Genomic DNA, 19905 nt, shown 5'->3' with positions numbered 1-19905 from the left:
ACTCAGACAGGTTAGTGTTTCCTGGATCCCAAATTTACCTAATTTGCATAACTTTCAGCAGCAAATGAGGTAATTTGCATAAACTAACACTGTCCGTGCAAGAGTCATTTTAGGAGCTCTCTTGCACGCCCCTGCCGGTTGTTCCTTGATCACTCGGCAGACATGTTGGCTGCATGGAGTCTTACTCTACTCTTAGACTCCATGCAAGCCTTCATAAATCCAGCCCACAGTGTCCTCAGAATACATTTTTTTCTATTCTTGGAAGTTGGGAATGTTTACCTTGGACCACCACTGAAATTACAGTTAAACAATGATATGGATGGGTTTGGAGTCCTTTGTGTTTAAAACAAGCTAAAAGCATTAGTTTGGTTAGCATCTGTTTCACCTTATCACATGGAAATGGCAGAAGCAGAAGCAGCAAATGCAGAATTCGAGAGAGAGTATTTAGAAGTGTGTAAGGGCAACTCACTGAGTAGTAATAGACTTAAAAGATCATGGCATAGGGATATATGTATGCAAAACAAGCTGAATAAATTACAGTGGGCAGCATTTATTTTACACAGAAAGCGATTTTTCTCTGTGTATATTTGTATGTATGTGTGTGTGTGTGTGTGTGTGTGTGTGTGTGTGTGTGTGTGCGTGTTTGCACACTTGTTTATGTATGTATGTGTGTCTTTGTGTTTGTCTATGTATGTGTGCTTTTGTTTGTGTGTGTGTGTGTGTTTGTGTATGTCTTTATGTGTGTGTATGCATATGTGTATATATGTATTTGTGTGTGTGCTTGTGTGTGTATATGTGTGTTTGCACGCACACGTGAGTGTGTGTATGTGCTTGTGTTTGTATGTATGTTTGTATGTGTGTATATATATATGCATGCATTAGTGTGTATGTGTGTGGATGTGTGGACGTGTGTGTGTGTGTATGTGTGTTCATGTGTGTGTGTGTTTGTATATGTGCGTATAGGTGTATTTGTGTGTGTGTGTGTGTGTGTGTGTGTGTGTGTGTGTGCATGTGTATGTTTAGCATATATGTGTGTTTGTATTATATATGCATGCTTTTGTGTATATGGGTATTTGTGTATGTCTGTGTTGTGAGCATGCTTGTGTGTGTATTTGTATGTGTACATGTGTGTTTGTGTGTGTGAATGTGTGTGTGTATGTATATTTGCGCATGTATTTGTGTATGTGTGGATGGTGTGTGTGTGCGTGGTGTGTGTGTGTGTGTGTGTGTGTGTGTGTGTGTGTGTACATGTGTGTGTGAGAGTGCATTTGTGTGTGTGTGTGTGTGTGTGTGTGTGTGTGTGTACATGTGTGTGTGTGTGTGTGTGTGTGTGTGTGTGTGTGTGTGTGTATGTGTGTGTGCGTGTGTGTGTGTGTGTGTGTGTGTGTGTGTGTGTGTGTGTGTGTTTGTATGTTTAATTTGTTTATTTATTTTGACATTTATTAACTGAGTATGTCTGACTGAGCCGAAGCCCATTTTCAGCGGAGGTCTGGGGAGAAAAGCTCCAAGAAGAGAATATAGTTTAATGTATAGAAAGTGGAGAGTAGTAAGCATCTAATATAAATTATGTCTAACATAATTAGCTGTATAAACAAGTTAAAAGAACAATGTAGTAGTGGTATATATAGATGTTTCTTCAATTAGCAGTAATTGTAATACAGAAAGTAACTGTGTACATATATATGTTTTGTCTGTTTGTTTGTCTTTCGGCTTTTCCCGGGTAAGGGTCGCCACAGTAAAACTCCGGTCCGCTAATGATTGGCAGTAGATTTTCACGGTGCTGAGTTGCCAGCTCGATGCTCAACCTTCAACGAAGGCACGCCCATTCACGCATATCTTTTGGAACGCCACTCGTCCTGCGGGGAGGACATGCAGACTCCACACAGAAGGCACTCCCCGCACTCCAGCTGAGAATCGAATGGGAGAACCTCTTGCTGTGAGGCAACAATGCTACCGCTGCACCACCGCGGATCTAGCTGTGTACACATATATACTGTACTTATTCTTATCATCATCATCTTCTTTTGGCTGTTCCTGTTAGGGGTCGCCACAGTGGATCACCTGTTTCCATTTCTTCCTGTCCTCTGCATCTTGCTCTGTCACACCAACCATCTGCATGTCCTCTCTCACCACATCTGTAAATCTCATCTTAGGCCTTCCTCTTTTCCTGTTACCTGGTAGCTTCATCCTTAGCATCTTTTTCCCAATATACTCAGCATCCCTCCTCAGCACATGTTCAGACCAACATAATCTTGCCTCTCTGGCTTTATCTCCAAACCTTCCAACCTGGGCTGACTCTCTAATATACTTATTCCTAATCCTGTCCAACCTCGTCACACCCAGTGCAAATCTTAACATCTTTAACTCTGCCACATCCAGCTCAAACTCCTGCCTTTTTGTCATTGCCACTGTCTCCAACCCATATAACATAGCTGGTCTCACTACCCTCTTGTAGACCTTCCCTTTCACTCTTACAGGTACTCGTCCATCACATATCACTCCTGACACTCTTCTCCACCCACTCCATCCTGCCTGTACTCTCTTCTTCACCTCTCTTCCACACTCACCGTTACTCTGAACTATTGACCCCAAGTATTTAAACTCATCCACCTTCGCCACCTCTACTCCTTGCATCCTCACCATTCCTCTATCCTCCCTCTCATTCACACACATATATTCTGTCTTAGTCTTGCTGACCTTCATTCCTCTTCTCTCTAGAGCATATCTCCATCTCTCCAGGGTCTCCTCCACCTGTTCCCTACTCTCACTACAGAACACAATGTCATCTGCAAACATCATAGTCCACGGGGACTCCTGTCTGATCTCGTCTGTCAACCTGTCCATCACCATTGCAAATAAGAAAGGGCTCAGAGCTGATCCTTGATGTAACCCCACCTCCACTTTAAACGCATCCATCACTCCCACCGCAGACCTCACTGCTGTCACACTACCCTCGTACATATCCTGTACCACTCTTACATACTTCTCTGACACTCCTGACTTCCTCATACAATGCCACAACTCCTCTCTAGGCACCCTATCATATGCTTTCTCTAAGTCTACAAAAACACAATGCAACTCCTTCTGACATTCTCTGTACTTCTCCATCAACACTCTCAGAGCAAACATCACATCTGTAGTGCTCTTTCCCGGCATGAAACCATACTGCTGATAACTAATCATCACGTCCCTTCTTAACCTAGCTTCCACTACTCTTTCCCATAACTTCATACTGTGACTGATCAATTTAATCCCTCTGTAGTTACTACAGCTCTGCACATCACCCTTATTCTTAAAAATCAGTACCAAAACACTTTTTCTTCATTCCTCAGGCATCCTCTCACATTCTAAGATTTCATTAAACAAATTGGTTAAAAACTCTACTGCCATTTCACCTAAACACCTCCATGCTTCCACAGGTATGTCATCTGGGCCAACAGCCTTTCCATTCTTCATTCTCTTCATAGCTATCCTTACTTCCTCCTTGCTAATCCATTGTACTTCATGATTCACTATCTCCACATTATCCAACCTTCTCTCCCTCTCATTCTCTTCATTCATCAACCCCTCAAAGTACTCTTTCCATCTCCTCAACACACTCTCCTCGCTTGTGAGTATGTTTCCCTCATTATCCTTTATCACCTTTACCTGCTGCACATCTTTCCTAGCTCGGTCCCTCTGTCTAGCCAATTGGTACAGGTCCTTTTCTCCCTCCTTAGTGTTCAACCTTTCATGTACTTATTCTTATAATAAATACAATTCTAATAGAGAAATAGAAGCTATATACATTGATAAAGATTCACAAATGCAATAAGAGGTACATATGAAGGTAGTGGGATAAGGCGAATGCAGTAGAGAATGCCAGTTATCTTAGATATAGTTCAGTGACTGGAGCAGGTAAGGTAGGGATGAGCAGTTTCGAGTTAGAAGTGACAGCACGGGGGTAGGCGGAGTAGAAGCATGAGTGACAGAATAGAGAGAGGTAGGAAGTAATTTGGCAGGGGCAAGCCCATTGTGTGTGTTTGTGTATATGTGCATGTGTCTATATGTATGTATGTGCGTTTGTGTGTATGTGCATATGTCCATATGTATGTGTGTGGGTTTGTGTGTATGTGCACATGTCTATATGTATGTGTGTGTGTTTGTGTGTATATGCATGTGTCCATATGTATGTGTTTGTGTTTGTGTGTATGTGCATGTGTCTATATGTTTGTGTGTGTGTGTGTGTGTGTGTGTGTGTGTGTGTGTATGTGCATGTGTCTATATGTATGTGTGTGTGTGCTTGTATGTGCATGTGTCTATATGTATGTATGTGTGTGTGTTTGTGTGTATATGCATGTGTCCATATGTATGTGTGTGTGTGTGTGTGTGTGTGTTTGTGTGTGTGTGTGTGTGTATGTTCACGTGTCTATATGTATGTGTGTTTATTTGGGTGTATGTGCACTTGTCTATATGTATGTGTGTGTGTTTGTGTGCATGTGCACATATCTATATGTATGTGTGTGTGTTTGTGTGTACATGTGTCTATATATATGTGTGTATGTTTGTGTTTATGTGCATGTGTCTATATGTATGTGTGAGTGTTTGTGTGTATGTGCTTGTGTCTATATGCATGTGTGTGTGTTTGTGTGTATGTGCATGTGTCTCTTTAGTGGATGTATTTGTGTGTGTATGTGTGCATGTATGTGTTTGCTCTGGTCAACATGTGTATGTGAGGCAAGATGAATGCTTTGGGTCAAATGCATTTCACTTGATCACTTGGAAACAATTGTGGTGCACCCAGTCCAAAGGTAGAAACTTAATGCTGGGTTTTGGTAAGTCTGAGCATGAAACAAGATAAACTGCATTACAAAAAGCTGAATTTTTTCATTTTAATACAGTTAAACATCTAATATGTACACAGAAAAAGTGTTTATTCTGGATTCTGGTGGAGGCAGTCTGTGAGAAAAAGCAGCTGGTATACTGTAAAATGTCCACACTTAAGCAACAATGGCTCTGGATTGCCAGGACCAGTCTGTATAAATGAGGCTAGCTGAATTCGTCGCTATTAACATAATTCATTTGACTTTGCCAGTATCAGACTATCCATCAGAGGAATATTTTCCAGTTTTAGAAATCAGTGGTTCTAGATCACAATAGACATCTAAGGCAGAGATGTAACACCTGTAAGTTTAAATACCATACAGTTCTCTTCCACACTAGTTCCAGGGCCTACAATTTTCTCACCAACAGAGCAGGTGGACTTGTCTTTTCATCTGATTCTGTACTGTTTTGACATTATAGCTTTTCATATTTTGCCTTGGTCAATAGGGAGAAGGTTGATTACTCATTCAAAAATTAAGTCTCTCTTCTTGATGATATTGAAAATCAGGTTGACCTATTTTATATTGAAAAGGCTTCCTATGAGAAGTTCACACAATACTTGGCAGCAAACTGGATAAATCATACAAGCTGAATGTTACACCCACCAAACCTGTGAGTAACAACAAAATCAAAGTTCTTGCTGCAGGAGGCATGAATTGTTCCACTGAAGGCGAATTGCCGAGGTACCAGGATATGTCAATAAAGGATTAACTTTACCATCTCTGTGATGGTGTTCCTTTTTGCTTCTTGTTGGAGTTTTTGGTTCATTTGGTTTGTTCGTTGCATGTTGGTGTTTTATAATGGATCGTGTTTCAGCAGAAGGAAACACCAATGGTGGAAATGATGGATACTTCTTGTTCACTGAGTTTTTAAAGAAGAGAGAAAGAAAATTTGCTGCTACGGATTTATGGTCCACCAATGCAACTGAGTCGTGTTTGGATGATTTTGCCCAACTGGAAAGGTTGATGTCTAAGGAGGTGACTGTTTCCTATGATTCCAAGTTACTTGAGAAATATATTTTGCTAAATATTACCCCTAGAGGGCTACGCATTGATACGCTACCCGCCAGTGGCTTTGGTGAGGATGAGAGCGACTTGCTTTTGGAATGGAGGCAGGTCGCACAAGATTGTACACTTAACTGGTTAAAAATACTTATCAAGAGAAACAATAGAACTGTTGACAATCTACGTAAGGAGATTGTCAAATTGCAGCATGAATTAATGGACAAAACCCCACCGAATGTTTTCCAAAGTGTTTTTAGAACCATTAATGAAAAAATCAACAAAGTGGAAAATTATGTAATGGGGAGAAAAAGATCTAAACTCAATAGGGACATAAGGGACTATGAAAAGGATGAAGTATTTAACTGGCCACGCAAGGGTCATCGTCAACGTCGGAACATCAAAATGCGCATGCCCAGAAGTGAAGACGGTTCATCTTGCTCTTCTATGGAGACTGTTGGTAGTCGTAAGAGTTTGTCTTTTGAAGACGCCGGAATAGACAGTTCGTCCGAAAGAACTGGAGGTAGCAAAATTGACCAGAATGCGAAGAAAATGAATGTGCAGACTCCCTTTAGGAAGAATCAAGGGAAGCAAACTTTTTTTCACAAAATTTAACAGCAGGTGTTATCCAGACTTTGAATTCAGCTAATACTGAAGGTAATGCTTCTGTATGTGTTGTGGACATTAATGAGAATTCTCCGGGACTTGGTGGTAATGATGTTCACTGTGAGGATTTTTTTTTCTATTTGTCATGAAAATTTGAATATTGTTAATCTTTCTAACTTTAATTTATCTCCAGAATTTTGTAGTGTTTTATATAAAGGCACTAAATGTATACCTACGAAATTGCCTACGCTAGCTGATGTTATTTTGGATGTTAGAAGATTTGTTCACAAACTTAATTTGAAGGTTTATTTCACTGAATGTGATACAAATGTGTGTGTGGATGTTTCAAATGAAAACGTGGAAGAAGAAGAAGAAGAAGAAGAAGATGATGGACTGCTTAATTTGAGTATTTATGATGTTCCTGATGAATCAACCATTGAATATGAGAATGTTTGTAATAATGTTTTGGATGGGGAACCGTTTGGTATGGGTTATACTCATTTGTGTTTGCCTCATTTTCCTAGCAATAGTACCTTTTTGCCTCCTAAGCGTTCGACTGCTATTAATGTTTTTGAACATGTTGTTTGTGCTAGTATTGCAAAAAACAAGGGCAAGAAACTAAGACCAAGAACAAGTAATTCCACGGCAAAAACGGCTGCCAAATAATCCTCCACTTTATTTTTAACAAGAAACACCATAAAATCTTCGTAAAATCAAGCGCTTTCACCTGATCAATATCAGGCTTTATCAAGACAAAGTCCTATCGGATGTGCCAACATTTAAATACTGTTGTCCATTAAGGCTAAATTACACAATTAAGATAAAACAATTATTGCAATTCATTAACCCAAATTCGGGTTTTAAAGTGCTAGTGCTCCTCTTAACAGTTTGTATTACAAATTTCATTGCCATAACTCCATTCTTATTAAGAATTAAAATGCTTAAATAGGTTTTATCAACGAAGTCCAAATCATTAAAAATAAATGAACTAGAACACAATTATTTAAAAATGTATACATAAATCATGTTATTGCAATACTTGAATGCATCTCACACATTTGTGTTTCTTAGGCAATATAACACAATACTGACAAATGTGTTGAAAATTGTTCGTTGCGGTTGTATTCAAATGAGTATTGCAAATACCTCAAAGTTGTTAGTTCTTCCCTTGTTAAAGACAAACTTAGTGTCTGTGTTTGTTGAGAAAAATTTGATGCTTTCCTTAACATTAAAAACATAAAAACCCTAAATACACTAAAGGTTGTCTTTTTTTACTTTTTTACTTATTTCTTGACTATGGAATGAGACAATGCCTAACCCTCTTAAAATGTTTAAATCAACGAATCTTGTTTGAACTAATAACTTAGTGATATAGTGTATTTAAACCTCCATAAGAACCGAAAAAATATTACAACTTTAAGTTAAAATACAATCGACTCTACCCTAATAAATCAAGTAAATGTATGTGCGTCAATAAATTGATTAGTCCATAAATTAATCGAACCTCTGCACCTAAGTTACAAAAAATGTGTGTTATTACTTAAAAACCGATCTGAATCACTGGTAGCACCAATAACTTTAAAAGCCTGAAGCATATAAAATTATAAATTGTATTAAACCATTCTCATAAAATTTTACGAAGAAATCAATTTCCACATATTATTATTAAACCATCTGTGAAATAACAAATTAAAAATGCAACTTGAATTGATTAAATTAATTAAATTAATTAACTGACTAACCAAGGTGGATCAATTTGAAATATTAAAAATATTAAAAATGTGTTTTTGTGAAAATCATGTCTTATAACCTAGCTCGTCTAATCCTTAAAACGCTTTTAATGCTAGTTGCTTCGTTCATTCCTGGGGGTTTTGTTGCATTTAATCTAATCTGCCATAATAGCTCCTTATATTCTAAAGAAGCCTCCCATTCACCACCTCTGGGGTTTTGGGGTACATGCTCTAGAATAAGAAATTTTAAAGCCATATTGGGACACACTACCGAATGCTTGTAAAATGCGTTACTCTCCTTCTTAACACTGACTTCATATAAATGTTCATAAATCCTTTTCCGCAAAGTCCTTTCTGTCTTTCCCACATAAAATCCAGAACAAGACTCACAGAAACCTAAATAGACTATCCCTTTTGTGGCGCAATTATAATACCCCCTAGGGTTAATTCTAAAATTTCTGGAGCTAATGTAATATTTGCTGTCATTGTAAATGTAATTACATTGCTTGCAAGCTTGACATTTATATGTTCCTACCTTAGTTCTACTAATAAGAGAAGTCTTTATTTCCTGTCTTTCAAATAAATCCTTTAAATTGACATTTCTGCTACTAACAAATGTTGGAAGTACCGCTGTAAACTGTTTGATTTCCTCATTAGATTTCAAAATAGGCCAATATTTTGAAATAAGATCCCTGAATTTTGTGGAATCATTATTAAAGGTGTGAACAAATGTGTTGTGGGAATCTGTCTCATTTTTGACATTATCTCCTGTAATATCTATGTAATAATGTTTTGGATGGGGAACCGTTTGGTATGGGTTATACTCATTTGTGTTTGCCTCATTTTCCTAGCAATAGTACCTTTTTGCCTCCTAAGCGTTCGACTGCTATTAATGTTTTTGAACATGTTGTTTGTGCTAGTATTGAAAAAGCATACATAGAATTTTGTAAAAAGAAGAGGTTATTTAACCTCTCTAACGAAGAATGGTTTGCTTTAAAGGAATTTAGGATAAATTTAGATAAAGTAACAGTCAGACCCGCTGATAAAGGAAGCAACTGGGTTGTTATGAATAATGAAAAATATGTGGGCATTGTTGAAACTTTGCTCAGAGAAGATGTGTATAGGAAATTGAATGATAACCCATTAAGACAGTATACAGATGAACTTGCTAAATTGCTTGAGAGAGGGGAGAAGCTTGGATTTTTATCTAGCAGTGATGTAAAAAAAATGCTTATAAAATAACCCAGGCACCCCTATATTTATGCAATTCCAAAGATTCACAAAGATATGGTTAACCCTCCTGGAAGACCCGTTATTTCAGGGGTTGGTTCATATATTGAAAGAACTAACAAATTCCTTGATGCCCATTTTAAGGTTTATTTACCCAGAGTGATTTCACATGTTAAGAATACCCAGGATGTATGTGAGGAGTTAAGGGGGATGATGTGGGATAAGGAATTTTATTGGGCCACAGTGGACATCTCTTCATTATACACAAATATTGACAAGTGATGGGGCCTGGAAGCAATGAAAAAGATGATGGGTGAAGGCCCCAGAACCACGTTTTTGTTATCATTGTTGGAATATAGTCTCACACACAATTATTTTGTATGGAATAAGGAATTTTACCTTCAAGTGAAAGGAACAGCTATGGGTGCAGCCTTTACTCCTACTTATGCAGTTATATATATGGGGAAGTTTGAAAAGGAATTTATGTTTCAAAATCATTTTTTTGTTACTAATGTTATTTTTTACAAAAGATATATTGACAACCTCATTTTTGAGGGCCATCCCAATTTGGTGTTTTCATGCAGGATTTGAATATAAATTCACATGGGCTTAATTTTGTGTTTGAATATTCAAAAGAAAAAAAATCTTTTTTGGATGTAGAATTTTATGTTGGGGAAGATCACAAGGTGCAATTCAGACCGTTTTGGAAACCAACTTCGGTGAATAATTTTTTGCATGCCAGCAGCATGCATCCTCCACATTTAATTAAAGCATTACCTGAAGGGGAATTTAAAAGAATTTTAAGGAATACCTCTGATTCAAAATTATGGGATGAGACACTTGATGAAGTATTTCTCAGACTTTCTAACAGAGGGTATTTGGAAGAAACATTATTAGGCATAAAAAACAGGTTATGTGGAGGGCAGAAAATAAGAAAGGGCTATAGTAAACAACATTCAGCCGTAAAGGATGAAAAATTATTTTTTGTCTCCAGATACTCAGATTTTTCATTAATAGTTGAAAAGATTATAAGACAGTTTTGGCATTTAATTTGTGAAGATACGACCATAGGATGTTTGTTTCCCAAACATGTCACATTTTCTTATAGAAGATTTAATTATTTGAAAGAACTGTTAAGTAAAAAGCTGGAGCATTCAATAGATGGTTTGAATGTTGGTATGCAAAAGTGTGGTAGATGCTCCGTATGTCACATGGTTAGAAATTTAAATGGAAAGAAAATTAATGGAAAGAAATATTGGGCTTTTGAAAGATTTAACTGTTTGTCACATGGGGTAGTTTATGTTTTGGGTTGTGATTGTGCTAAACTGTTATGGTATATTAGTCAAACCACCAGAAAGATTAAAGTTCGTATTTTAGAACATTTATGAGATGTAAAAAGGGGGAATCTGGATAGTCCTGTAGCTTCACATTTCATTGCTGTACACAATAGTAAAACGGATGGATTTATTTTTAGTGTTTTGGCGAGACCTCATTTTGAGGCAGGCAATTTCAAAGTTGAACTCAATAAATTAGAATATAAGATGATTCTCAATTACCATACTTTATATCCAAGAGGTATGACTTTAGATATGGGTATACCATTATAAAATATTTTTGAGATAAATCATCATATTTTGTATTTAAGTGAATTTAGTATCATAGAACTTTGCATTGTGATGTGCTATGTCATGAAATTGTGTCACATTTTGTAATATTTTATAAAAATTTGTATTATGAAGTTCAAGTATATATTACATTTGTTTCACGCAGAGAAGTGGTAGATTTGTTATATAAAACAAAATAAAATACATGTGTATTAGACGTATCCATTCACTCATCTATTTAATGTTATATAATATATTTTTGGACTGCGGACTATGATTTTTGAAATTTGTTAATAAATCTTTGTTACATGAGGGAAATCTTGTATCAGGAAGTTCAAAATATTATCACAGGTTTTATGAGTGAAAGTGGTAAAGTTGTGATATATATTTATTTTATTATTTAGAACCTGTGTATTTTAGTTTTGAACTTCAGATAATGAAGCATTTGAGTTTGCAGTCCAAATAGCAAGCAGGTTTAATTAATTAAGTAATTAATTAGTGAATTGATGAGTTAATTAGTATTGTATTTAAGGAGATGGGTTTGTTTGATGAATTGTTCCATTGAAGGCGAATTGCCGAGGTACCATGATATGTCAATAAAGAATTAACTTTACCATCTCTGTGGTGGCGTTCCTTTTTGCTTCTTGTTGGAGTTTTTGGCATATGCAAACACCCTGGTCACATAACTGTGGGGAAAAGAGAAATGCACAACCAGGGTGGAAAAAAAAGAAATCACAGTATTCTGATCTCTAGCAAATTAATGCAAATACTGTTTGGGACTTCTCAGTTTAAGACCATGGAGATTGTATTGCAGGAAATGCTGATCACATTTCAGAAGAGGCAACATTAGTCCTTAGGGTGAACATAGTACAATTTTGTGAAGCTACTCACCACGAGTGCAGATGTACAAATAATTGGTTCATTGTCACAGGATAGCGTTCTTTCCCTCTTTTCCACTGCTATGTTGGGTCTGGTAGGTTGGTGTATACTGTCATACTCTCAACTGGGCAGATTTTCACAGACTGTCTAGATTTTTAACTCATATTTTTGAGTTATTCCCAATGTCTGGTTTTCTTGTAAATCATTGAGGACTGAATTCGGTAAACAATGACAGATATTCGAGTTTCAGGCTTCACATCCTTCATAAAATGTATACTAACACAAAACCTTTTATTTTAGCTAACTTTAGAAAACTAATATTTACAATCTGTCCTTATTTTGGGGCCTTAGTCCCCCCATTATTTTTGGCTTTATTCAGACTGTTTTCGGCTTTGTACAGATTTATTTTATTAGAAGGTCGAGAGGTTTGTATACAGTCAATTCTTGGCACATACAGTATTACGAGTATTTTTATGTCTTTTAGTTAATATTTTTTCACATTGGTTATTTACAGTTTTAATTACTTGTGAGTGGGGCATTTGATAGAATTTGTTGTTACTTTGTGCATCACTGGTTTATGGTTTTAGCATTATGTTTATATGCTTCTAAGATACCTTTGGTGTTCCATAAGAGCATTTCTTGGTATTGCAGCTTTTTCAGCTTTTTCCTTGGTATTTAAAAAGAGCAGTGTGGTACAGATGGTGCACTTTATAGTCAGCTTACCCTCTATTGGCCACTACACAGCATTGCATGACTATGGCCCTAGTGATAGCTGACAGCTGAAATGTTCTTGCCAGTATTCTGGCATACATTTTTGGCTTATTCCTATTAATGTAGTGATTTCTGTCAATAATAACACTACCATTTGAACTGTTATGATTAGCACTTTCATTTAACTTTGCCTTCTGTAGCTTCATCTGCATAATTAATATGTGATATATAGTAAAATATGCAGCTTGTATGTATTTAACTGAATGGAGTAGCAAAGATTTGCATAAGATATGGCAATCAGAAGATGACATCTACAGAAATTAATTACATAAAATGATGTCTGTATAAGAAGAAGGAATAATTAATTTTAAATAACTATTATCTAACAGCAGTTTTATTTTTATTATATTCATTTCTATTTTCTATACACTGAGATGTTCTATACAGATCCTGTAATCTTTCTTCTAAAAATGATCAGAGTAAATGCTTTATAGTTATATAGTATGCTTGCATTTATGAAACTGTTAGTTAAATATTCAGTATTATTATTGTTTTGTTTTAGGTTATGATTGATGCTCTTCAGAATGGCATAAACCCATCTGGAACGAATACTACTACTAGTCACAGTAACTGGGATTTTACCAGTGCTTTCTTTTTTGTAGGCACAGTAGTATCAACTATAGGTAAGTTTTTGTTTACTGGATTAAGCAAAAGACATGCAGGAAAGCAATTCTAAATGTTTAGATACCAACTTACATAGCAGTGAAATATCTAGAAAATCTCACAGCCTGTTTCCTTGTTTGAAGAACTGCACAGGAGATGACATGGCTATTTTATTTGACTACACAAAAATAAGAAATTTGCTCAGACTGTTTGTGGTGAAAAAGGCATCTTTAACCTAGCTTTCTCTGCTGGATAACAAAAATGTGTTTGCATCTGTTAACACAGATGAGGAAGGTATAGCTTTCCACTTCAATGATAAAGGCATGAATAATAACTAACCATGTGTTATGACTTCATAGATTAGCAGAAAATTATGTGTATGTTCTTGCTCCCCACATAACTGTACTGTTGTGCAGCTGTCTTAAAGTAATCTATGCAAGTCCTGAATAGTGTACATTTTGTTCTACATGGTCACTTTATGACCAGTACATTTCACTTATTAGTAGTTCCAAAAAGTGATAGATGATTGCCTGTGGAGTTTGGCATGAGCAGACACATACATTACAGAAGCGGAATACTCTATATTGATATATAGTGCAACTTTGCCATTGTATGAAGCTCATTTTGAAGTATATAGTATGCGTACTGCATTGGACCAAAAGGGAACTGGATGTCATGAAACATTAGTCAAGATCGGGGGGGGGGGGCACTAGACACCAGGGAATATCAATATGGCAGGCATTAGAGGCATATATATATATATATATATATATATATATATATATATATATATATATATATATAAACATAAAGGTGTGGAGAATCACTAGACAGCAGGGATAAGTAATGTGTCCTAAAATGCAGTAACAGAATCAAACCCTGTACCCTCCCACCTCAGATATTAGTCCCCTGCACCACCACCACTAGACACCAGGTATAAACTTTAAAGATAAATAAATGAAAAAAAAAAAAGTACAAATGGGGGATTTGAACCATGCACCCTTGATACATGAAACCCTTACATTATCTCATTGTACTGACTGATAAGTCAGTACAGTAGGATTTTTTTAACTTTTATTGAGGACGTTAGGCATTATGCAATGACTACAACTTTTTGTGACAGAGGAGGGAGAGGGACAGAAAGCATTAAGCATACCTCACAACATTGTATTTGCCCTAGCATGCATTTATTGAATGATACAAAGGGTGAAACTTGAATGTCCACTCCATAGTAATAATAGTAGTAATACTAGTAATAGTAGTAATAATAGTAGTAATACTAGTAATAGTAGTAATAATAGTAGTAGTTAAATGTGATTCAGAGTCATGCAAAAAAGCCAGTAATGAAGTCTTTTATTGTGGCTAATGTGTCTATGAATCACAAAATACTGCATTGTGGAAACAGGGCCTTTTTACCACAGCCCTTACAAGATGTGATAGCTACTTAATGAATTCTCATGCCAATGTTTCTTTCTTAAGCAATGAATATGATCAGGGTTGGTAGACTGGGTGAGTGAAGTTACTACATTGAATTTACACTTTTGCTTTCTTATAATGATAAAAATAACATATCCACATTTTTAATGTAAACATCAGTGGTTCCAATATACCTTGTTTTATTGCAGCATTCCAACTTTGAGCTTCTTTTAACATTGCATTTTTAGTTATCAAATCAAGCATACTTTTAGCTGCATAGATAAAGGTTTTCATATCAAAAGAAAATAGTAGCTATACACAATATATTTATAAAAGATGTGGCAGCATTAGAAAATATTTGATTACAACTCAGAAATTTCAAATGAAGCAGGTTAGACATTAAACAAATATTGCACTTAGAAATTTTAAGTGATGATTGACAGTTTAGCACTGAACTATTAGTTTTCACTAGGAATCACTGCATTTTAAATTAGCAGGTTCCTTTTTCAAGGCAACCTGCCTATGTGATCATAATTATTAAAAATGCCATCAAAATCCTGCTCATATTCAAATTCTTACATATTTGGAATCATTAAATTGTTTTAAGATGAACACAGTATTAACATTCTATACTTATTTCTAGAAGCAGTTAATACCAAATCTATAATATCAATAATGAGTAAGACTTACGCTAAAAATACAGAGTGTATTGCCTTGCCTGTTTTAACCACTTCATGGTATGTCCTTTAAAATGGCACTCACTAGAATTCCTAGCCCTCTATATATTCTATCATTTTAATTTTTCTGGTATTACATATTCTTTTGACATGTTCACCACACACTGTTGTTTAGGTAAAAGAAAGATGTTTTGTTTTAAACTCAAACATTAACATTACATGTAGAAAGAAATATCCTGTGGTACTATGAGGCTTGGCTTTATAGTCTCCTAAGAAAAATCTGGATGCACTGTTTCCAATGTCTCTCTTTCTTAAATGCTGCTGTCAATGTATTTCCAGAGATGATCATTTATTTTTCAGCTAGCCTGTTTTGCTCATGTTCACGAAGATATTTTTCATTGTACAAATTCATATTTGACAGAATTGTTGGAACTTCTGTTCATTGAATGATTGACTGTTGTCAGATCTCTTAACATCAGATCTAACAAACAGAGGGAATATTTTGTTCGTGATTTGGAATACAGCATATGCAAAAGTAGAAGTGACTGTCTCAGTGTATAATTTAATACAATAGGTCTATATCACGTTGTCGAACTTTTAAAAGTTCAAACACCATATGGTCGACACCATATGTTCAAACTTTTAAGTTCGAAAACATAATAAAAAAAAAAACACAAAAAAATTACCTGAAGGTTGTAAGCAGGGGGCAAACCCCCCTGCACCCCCCACATCCCCCACTACTTAAATATACCAACTCCGAGATCCTACTACTTTGCAGGAAAGGGAAAGCTTCCCTTACGGAGATCTCCATTGAAATGTTAGAAGTTTTATAAGTTCGAACATATGGTTTCGACCATATGACATTCAAACTTGTAAAAGTTTGACAACGTGAATGGGACCCTAATACAATCAGTATAATAATGATTACCAGTTATTATTCAGCAGATAAAGGACCATAAAATGACTACTATGATATGTTCATACTTACACTTGCAACTCCATAATTTGTACTGGTATTTCTGTCTCCAACTCCATAATTTGTACTGGTATTTCTGTCTCCAACTCCATAATTTGTACTGGTATTTCTGTCGCCAGTTCCATAATTTGTACTGGTATTTTTGTTTCCACCTCCAGAATTTGTACTGGTATTCCTGTCTCTGTTTGTACATTGCCCTGGATGGCTATACAGTCTTGAATCATAGTTTCTGTGCTGTTGTGACTGTTTGGAAAACCATGTCTTTAGTTTTATTAAAAATGTTGTTCCATCGCTTTGTGAGTCTCATGGGCAATATGTCGAGTTTTTTGTGTGTAAAAATGAAGTATTACTAACTTGGTTCCTCTCAAAATAAAATGCTCTCACTAAACAGAGTTCTCTTATTAATGCCATGAAGTACTCCAAGACAGTTTTTACTCTTGCTGAAGAATGGGATCATGAAATATTTCTAGTCTTAAAACTTTGGAAACTATATTTGTGTGTAATGATGTTGATGCCTATTTAAGTTTAAAGTTTTAAGTTATCAGTTATTGTTTCACTCCATATTGGAAAACTTGACAAGAAGTCTCCTACATTTTCTTTTTTTTACGAGCACAACAAAATCATAAAGTTGCAGACTGATTGCTCATAACTTAATTCTATAACATGGTTTCCATCTGGAGTTGTATATAACTTCATGAATGTTTTGGTATGTGAATACAGTGAACTTGAATTATTTTAGCAAAGAGGTAACTATCTGGTATTTTGGAAGTCATTAGTATGAGTCTTGGAATAGGAAGTTTGAATTACTGAAAATGCTGACTTGCATATACTAAGGCTGCTTCTAGGAATATTGCCTTTTCTCCAAGGTATGGCAGAATTGGTGCATACACACATATACATGGCTCCCTATCAAAACCTCAAAGTTCCAGAACATCTAACTTCAAAACATTTAGCCATTTAGCCCAGAACATCTCAATGTCAATTAATTGCATGTTCAAAATATTGAGTCCCAAAACACTGACCTGCAGTAGAAAAGCTCACAGGTGAGAAGTGTTGTATGTCAAGAAGTAGCAAAGTACAAAGGCAGATATAAGCTCAGGCACCTTTGGTAATATTCACCCCGTGACATTATAGGAAATGAAGACTTCATAATTGATGGATGCATCTTTAATTTAGAAAGGAGAAATAAATCTAGGAAGTGTTGGGCATGTCACCAAAATTATCAGAATAGTGCCGGAGACATGGTCTGATGGACATGATGACCCATGGTGAGGAGCTCAGGAAAATAGCAGAACATTACCACTGCAGTGACCCTGCTGAAGCTCAAAGGTATGTTGCCAGCAGTGAAATAAAGCAACAGGTGAAATCATCTTGATATGTGCCCTGTTCCCTCTTAGATGACATACTGACAAGCACATCTGCAGAATGTAGTGTCTCCCTATTCAAAAGAAAAGCTATGTTTCAATGGGTTACATGATTAGGGAAAAAACACTAGCGCTGCTCAGGAAGTCAGATAACACTGATGTGTAGAACTTCCTGCTGAAAGAAGGATATTTCTATAGACAGAAATTTCAGATGCAGGGACAGGTACACAGGTAGTAGTGTTCTCAACAGAGAAAAAACTTATGTGACATAAGTAAAGCCATAGTGTGGCTTATGGATGGTAATTTCTGACAAAAGGCACCATTTGCCATCAGTTATACAACGTTCACAGTTTTGTAGCCTGTTGTGGTACTATTATAACAATATCTCTAATAAAAGGAAAGTGGAAAGTAACCTACATATATATTGTATAATCTCTGTCTAGAATTATACTAATAGTAGAATGTTTTTAATATGTAAATATGAAACAGTTTCTCTGTATTGTGTTTCTCTGTCATATTTCATATTGTATTGTGCTGTTATGTCTTATTGTGTCTGTATGGAGTTTTTTTCCCCGGACCTCCGTTGAAAATGGACTTATATCCAGTCGGACTTTCCCGGTCAACAAATGTAAAACAAACATATAAATAAATAAATAGGTCTCATGTCAAGGAAATCACTGAAGGCATATGACTTCTTTGGCAGTATGTCTGGTGTAAAGTGCAGACTTGAGGCTTAGCCCCACAGTATGACAAGTGTGTGACATTCCATCTAGTTGTCAAAAAACTTGTTTGGCCTTTTTGAAAAATAGTTGAGGTGATGGATATTTTTCATACTCTGTCTGCTACTTTTTTGTCTGATGGAAGAAAACTCTAACATTACTTTCGAGATTTGTACATCTTTGGAAAACAAAGTTTATTATGACAATGAGTGGCAATATATTTCCTTGACTATTCCCTGTCACTTTTGGTACATTGCAGTTTTGAATCCACTATTGATGCCCTGAGTGTAGAATAATGTTGAAGCATGGCACATACACATCAGGTGTTTACGTGGGTGACATATATGGTAAGCAGCCAATGCACACCCAAATCCTCAACTCACCTACTCTGGCTTGTTCTCTAATGAGGGTGCTCACTCTCCCCAAGGAAAATAAGAATACAAGAGAGAAAACATCAGTTCAATCACAACCTGAGTCAGAAAAAGACTACTTAATTCAAGATTTCCCCAAGGCGATAGGTATGCTGTTTAAAATACGACTGCTACTACATGCACTGTGGGGATTTGCAGCGGTGTTTATTAGTAGGACATTTGTCTTGCCATTATCTGTCCTTACAACTTCACATAGGTGCATTTGATTCATGTTTTGAGGTGGTTCCGCATCTCATGTTTATTTAATGTAAGAGGAATGCTATTGGGGCTGCTGCCATTTGTGCCATTTAGAAATGTGATGTTGTGAGACTCAATATTGTGTGTATGTGAATAATTGTCATTAGAACAAACACACAAATGTTCAATAGCTGCTCTGTTGAACACACAATAGTGAAGCAGGAAACATTCAATACAAAAAAATTAGAAGTCCATGTTTTAATGCAGGTATATATTCCAAGTCTGAGATCATACTACAGTGAGGAAAGGGCAAATTTCCTGACTGCCGCTGTTATGCAATCTTGAATAGAAAAACAGCCATAATAGTTTGATCAATGCATTTTCAATCTCCTGTAGTGCCTTTGTCTTAGTTGGACAAACTGGCCTTTTGACCAAGAGTCAGTGAACCATATATATATTTTTATATATATATATATATATATATATATATATATATATATATATATATATATATATATATATATATTTATATATATATATATATATATATATATGGGTCTACTTCAGTAGATCAAACTTTTACAAGTTCGAACCACATATAGCCGAGACCATATGTTTGAACTCGTAAAAGTTCGAACACTGATGTAAAACCACAAACCCCCCCCCACAAAACTGAACGTATATAGCTACGCCACCCTGCACCCCCACCCCCCTTACTTAAATAAACCAACTCCAAGATCGCACTGGAAATGGGAGATCGTCCCTTTCCACTCCATACGGAGATCTCCATTCAGTCAGATCGGACTTTTACAAGTTCGAACATATGGTCTCGGCCATATGTGGTTCAAACTTATCAAC

At 36.0% G+C, this 19905-nt stretch overlaps 1 protein-coding gene across 1 annotated transcript in view; it reads left to right on the top strand.

Annotated features, from left to right (window-relative positions):
* Nucleotides 1-19905, top strand: part of LOC122804532 (potassium channel subfamily K member 16-like) — a 359265-nt gene that overhangs the window by 215952 nt on the left and 123408 nt on the right. Inside the window, exon 2 of the mRNA XM_044074454.1 lies at nt 13187-13307. Coding sequence (XP_043930389.1) covers nt 13187-13307 — 121 coding nt within the window. The remainder of the gene's footprint in view (nt 1-13186; nt 13308-19905) is intronic.

The sequence above is a fragment of the Protopterus annectens genome, chromosome 6.part0, assembly GCF_019279795.1.
Source record: "Protopterus annectens isolate FY-2018-M chromosome 6.part0, PAN1.0, whole genome shotgun sequence".
NCBI lineage: Eukaryota > Metazoa > Chordata > Ceratodontiformes > Protopteridae > Protopterus > Protopterus annectens.
Note: the sequence above shows the minus strand (reverse complement) of the source record. Positions and strands in the feature narration are given on the sequence as shown.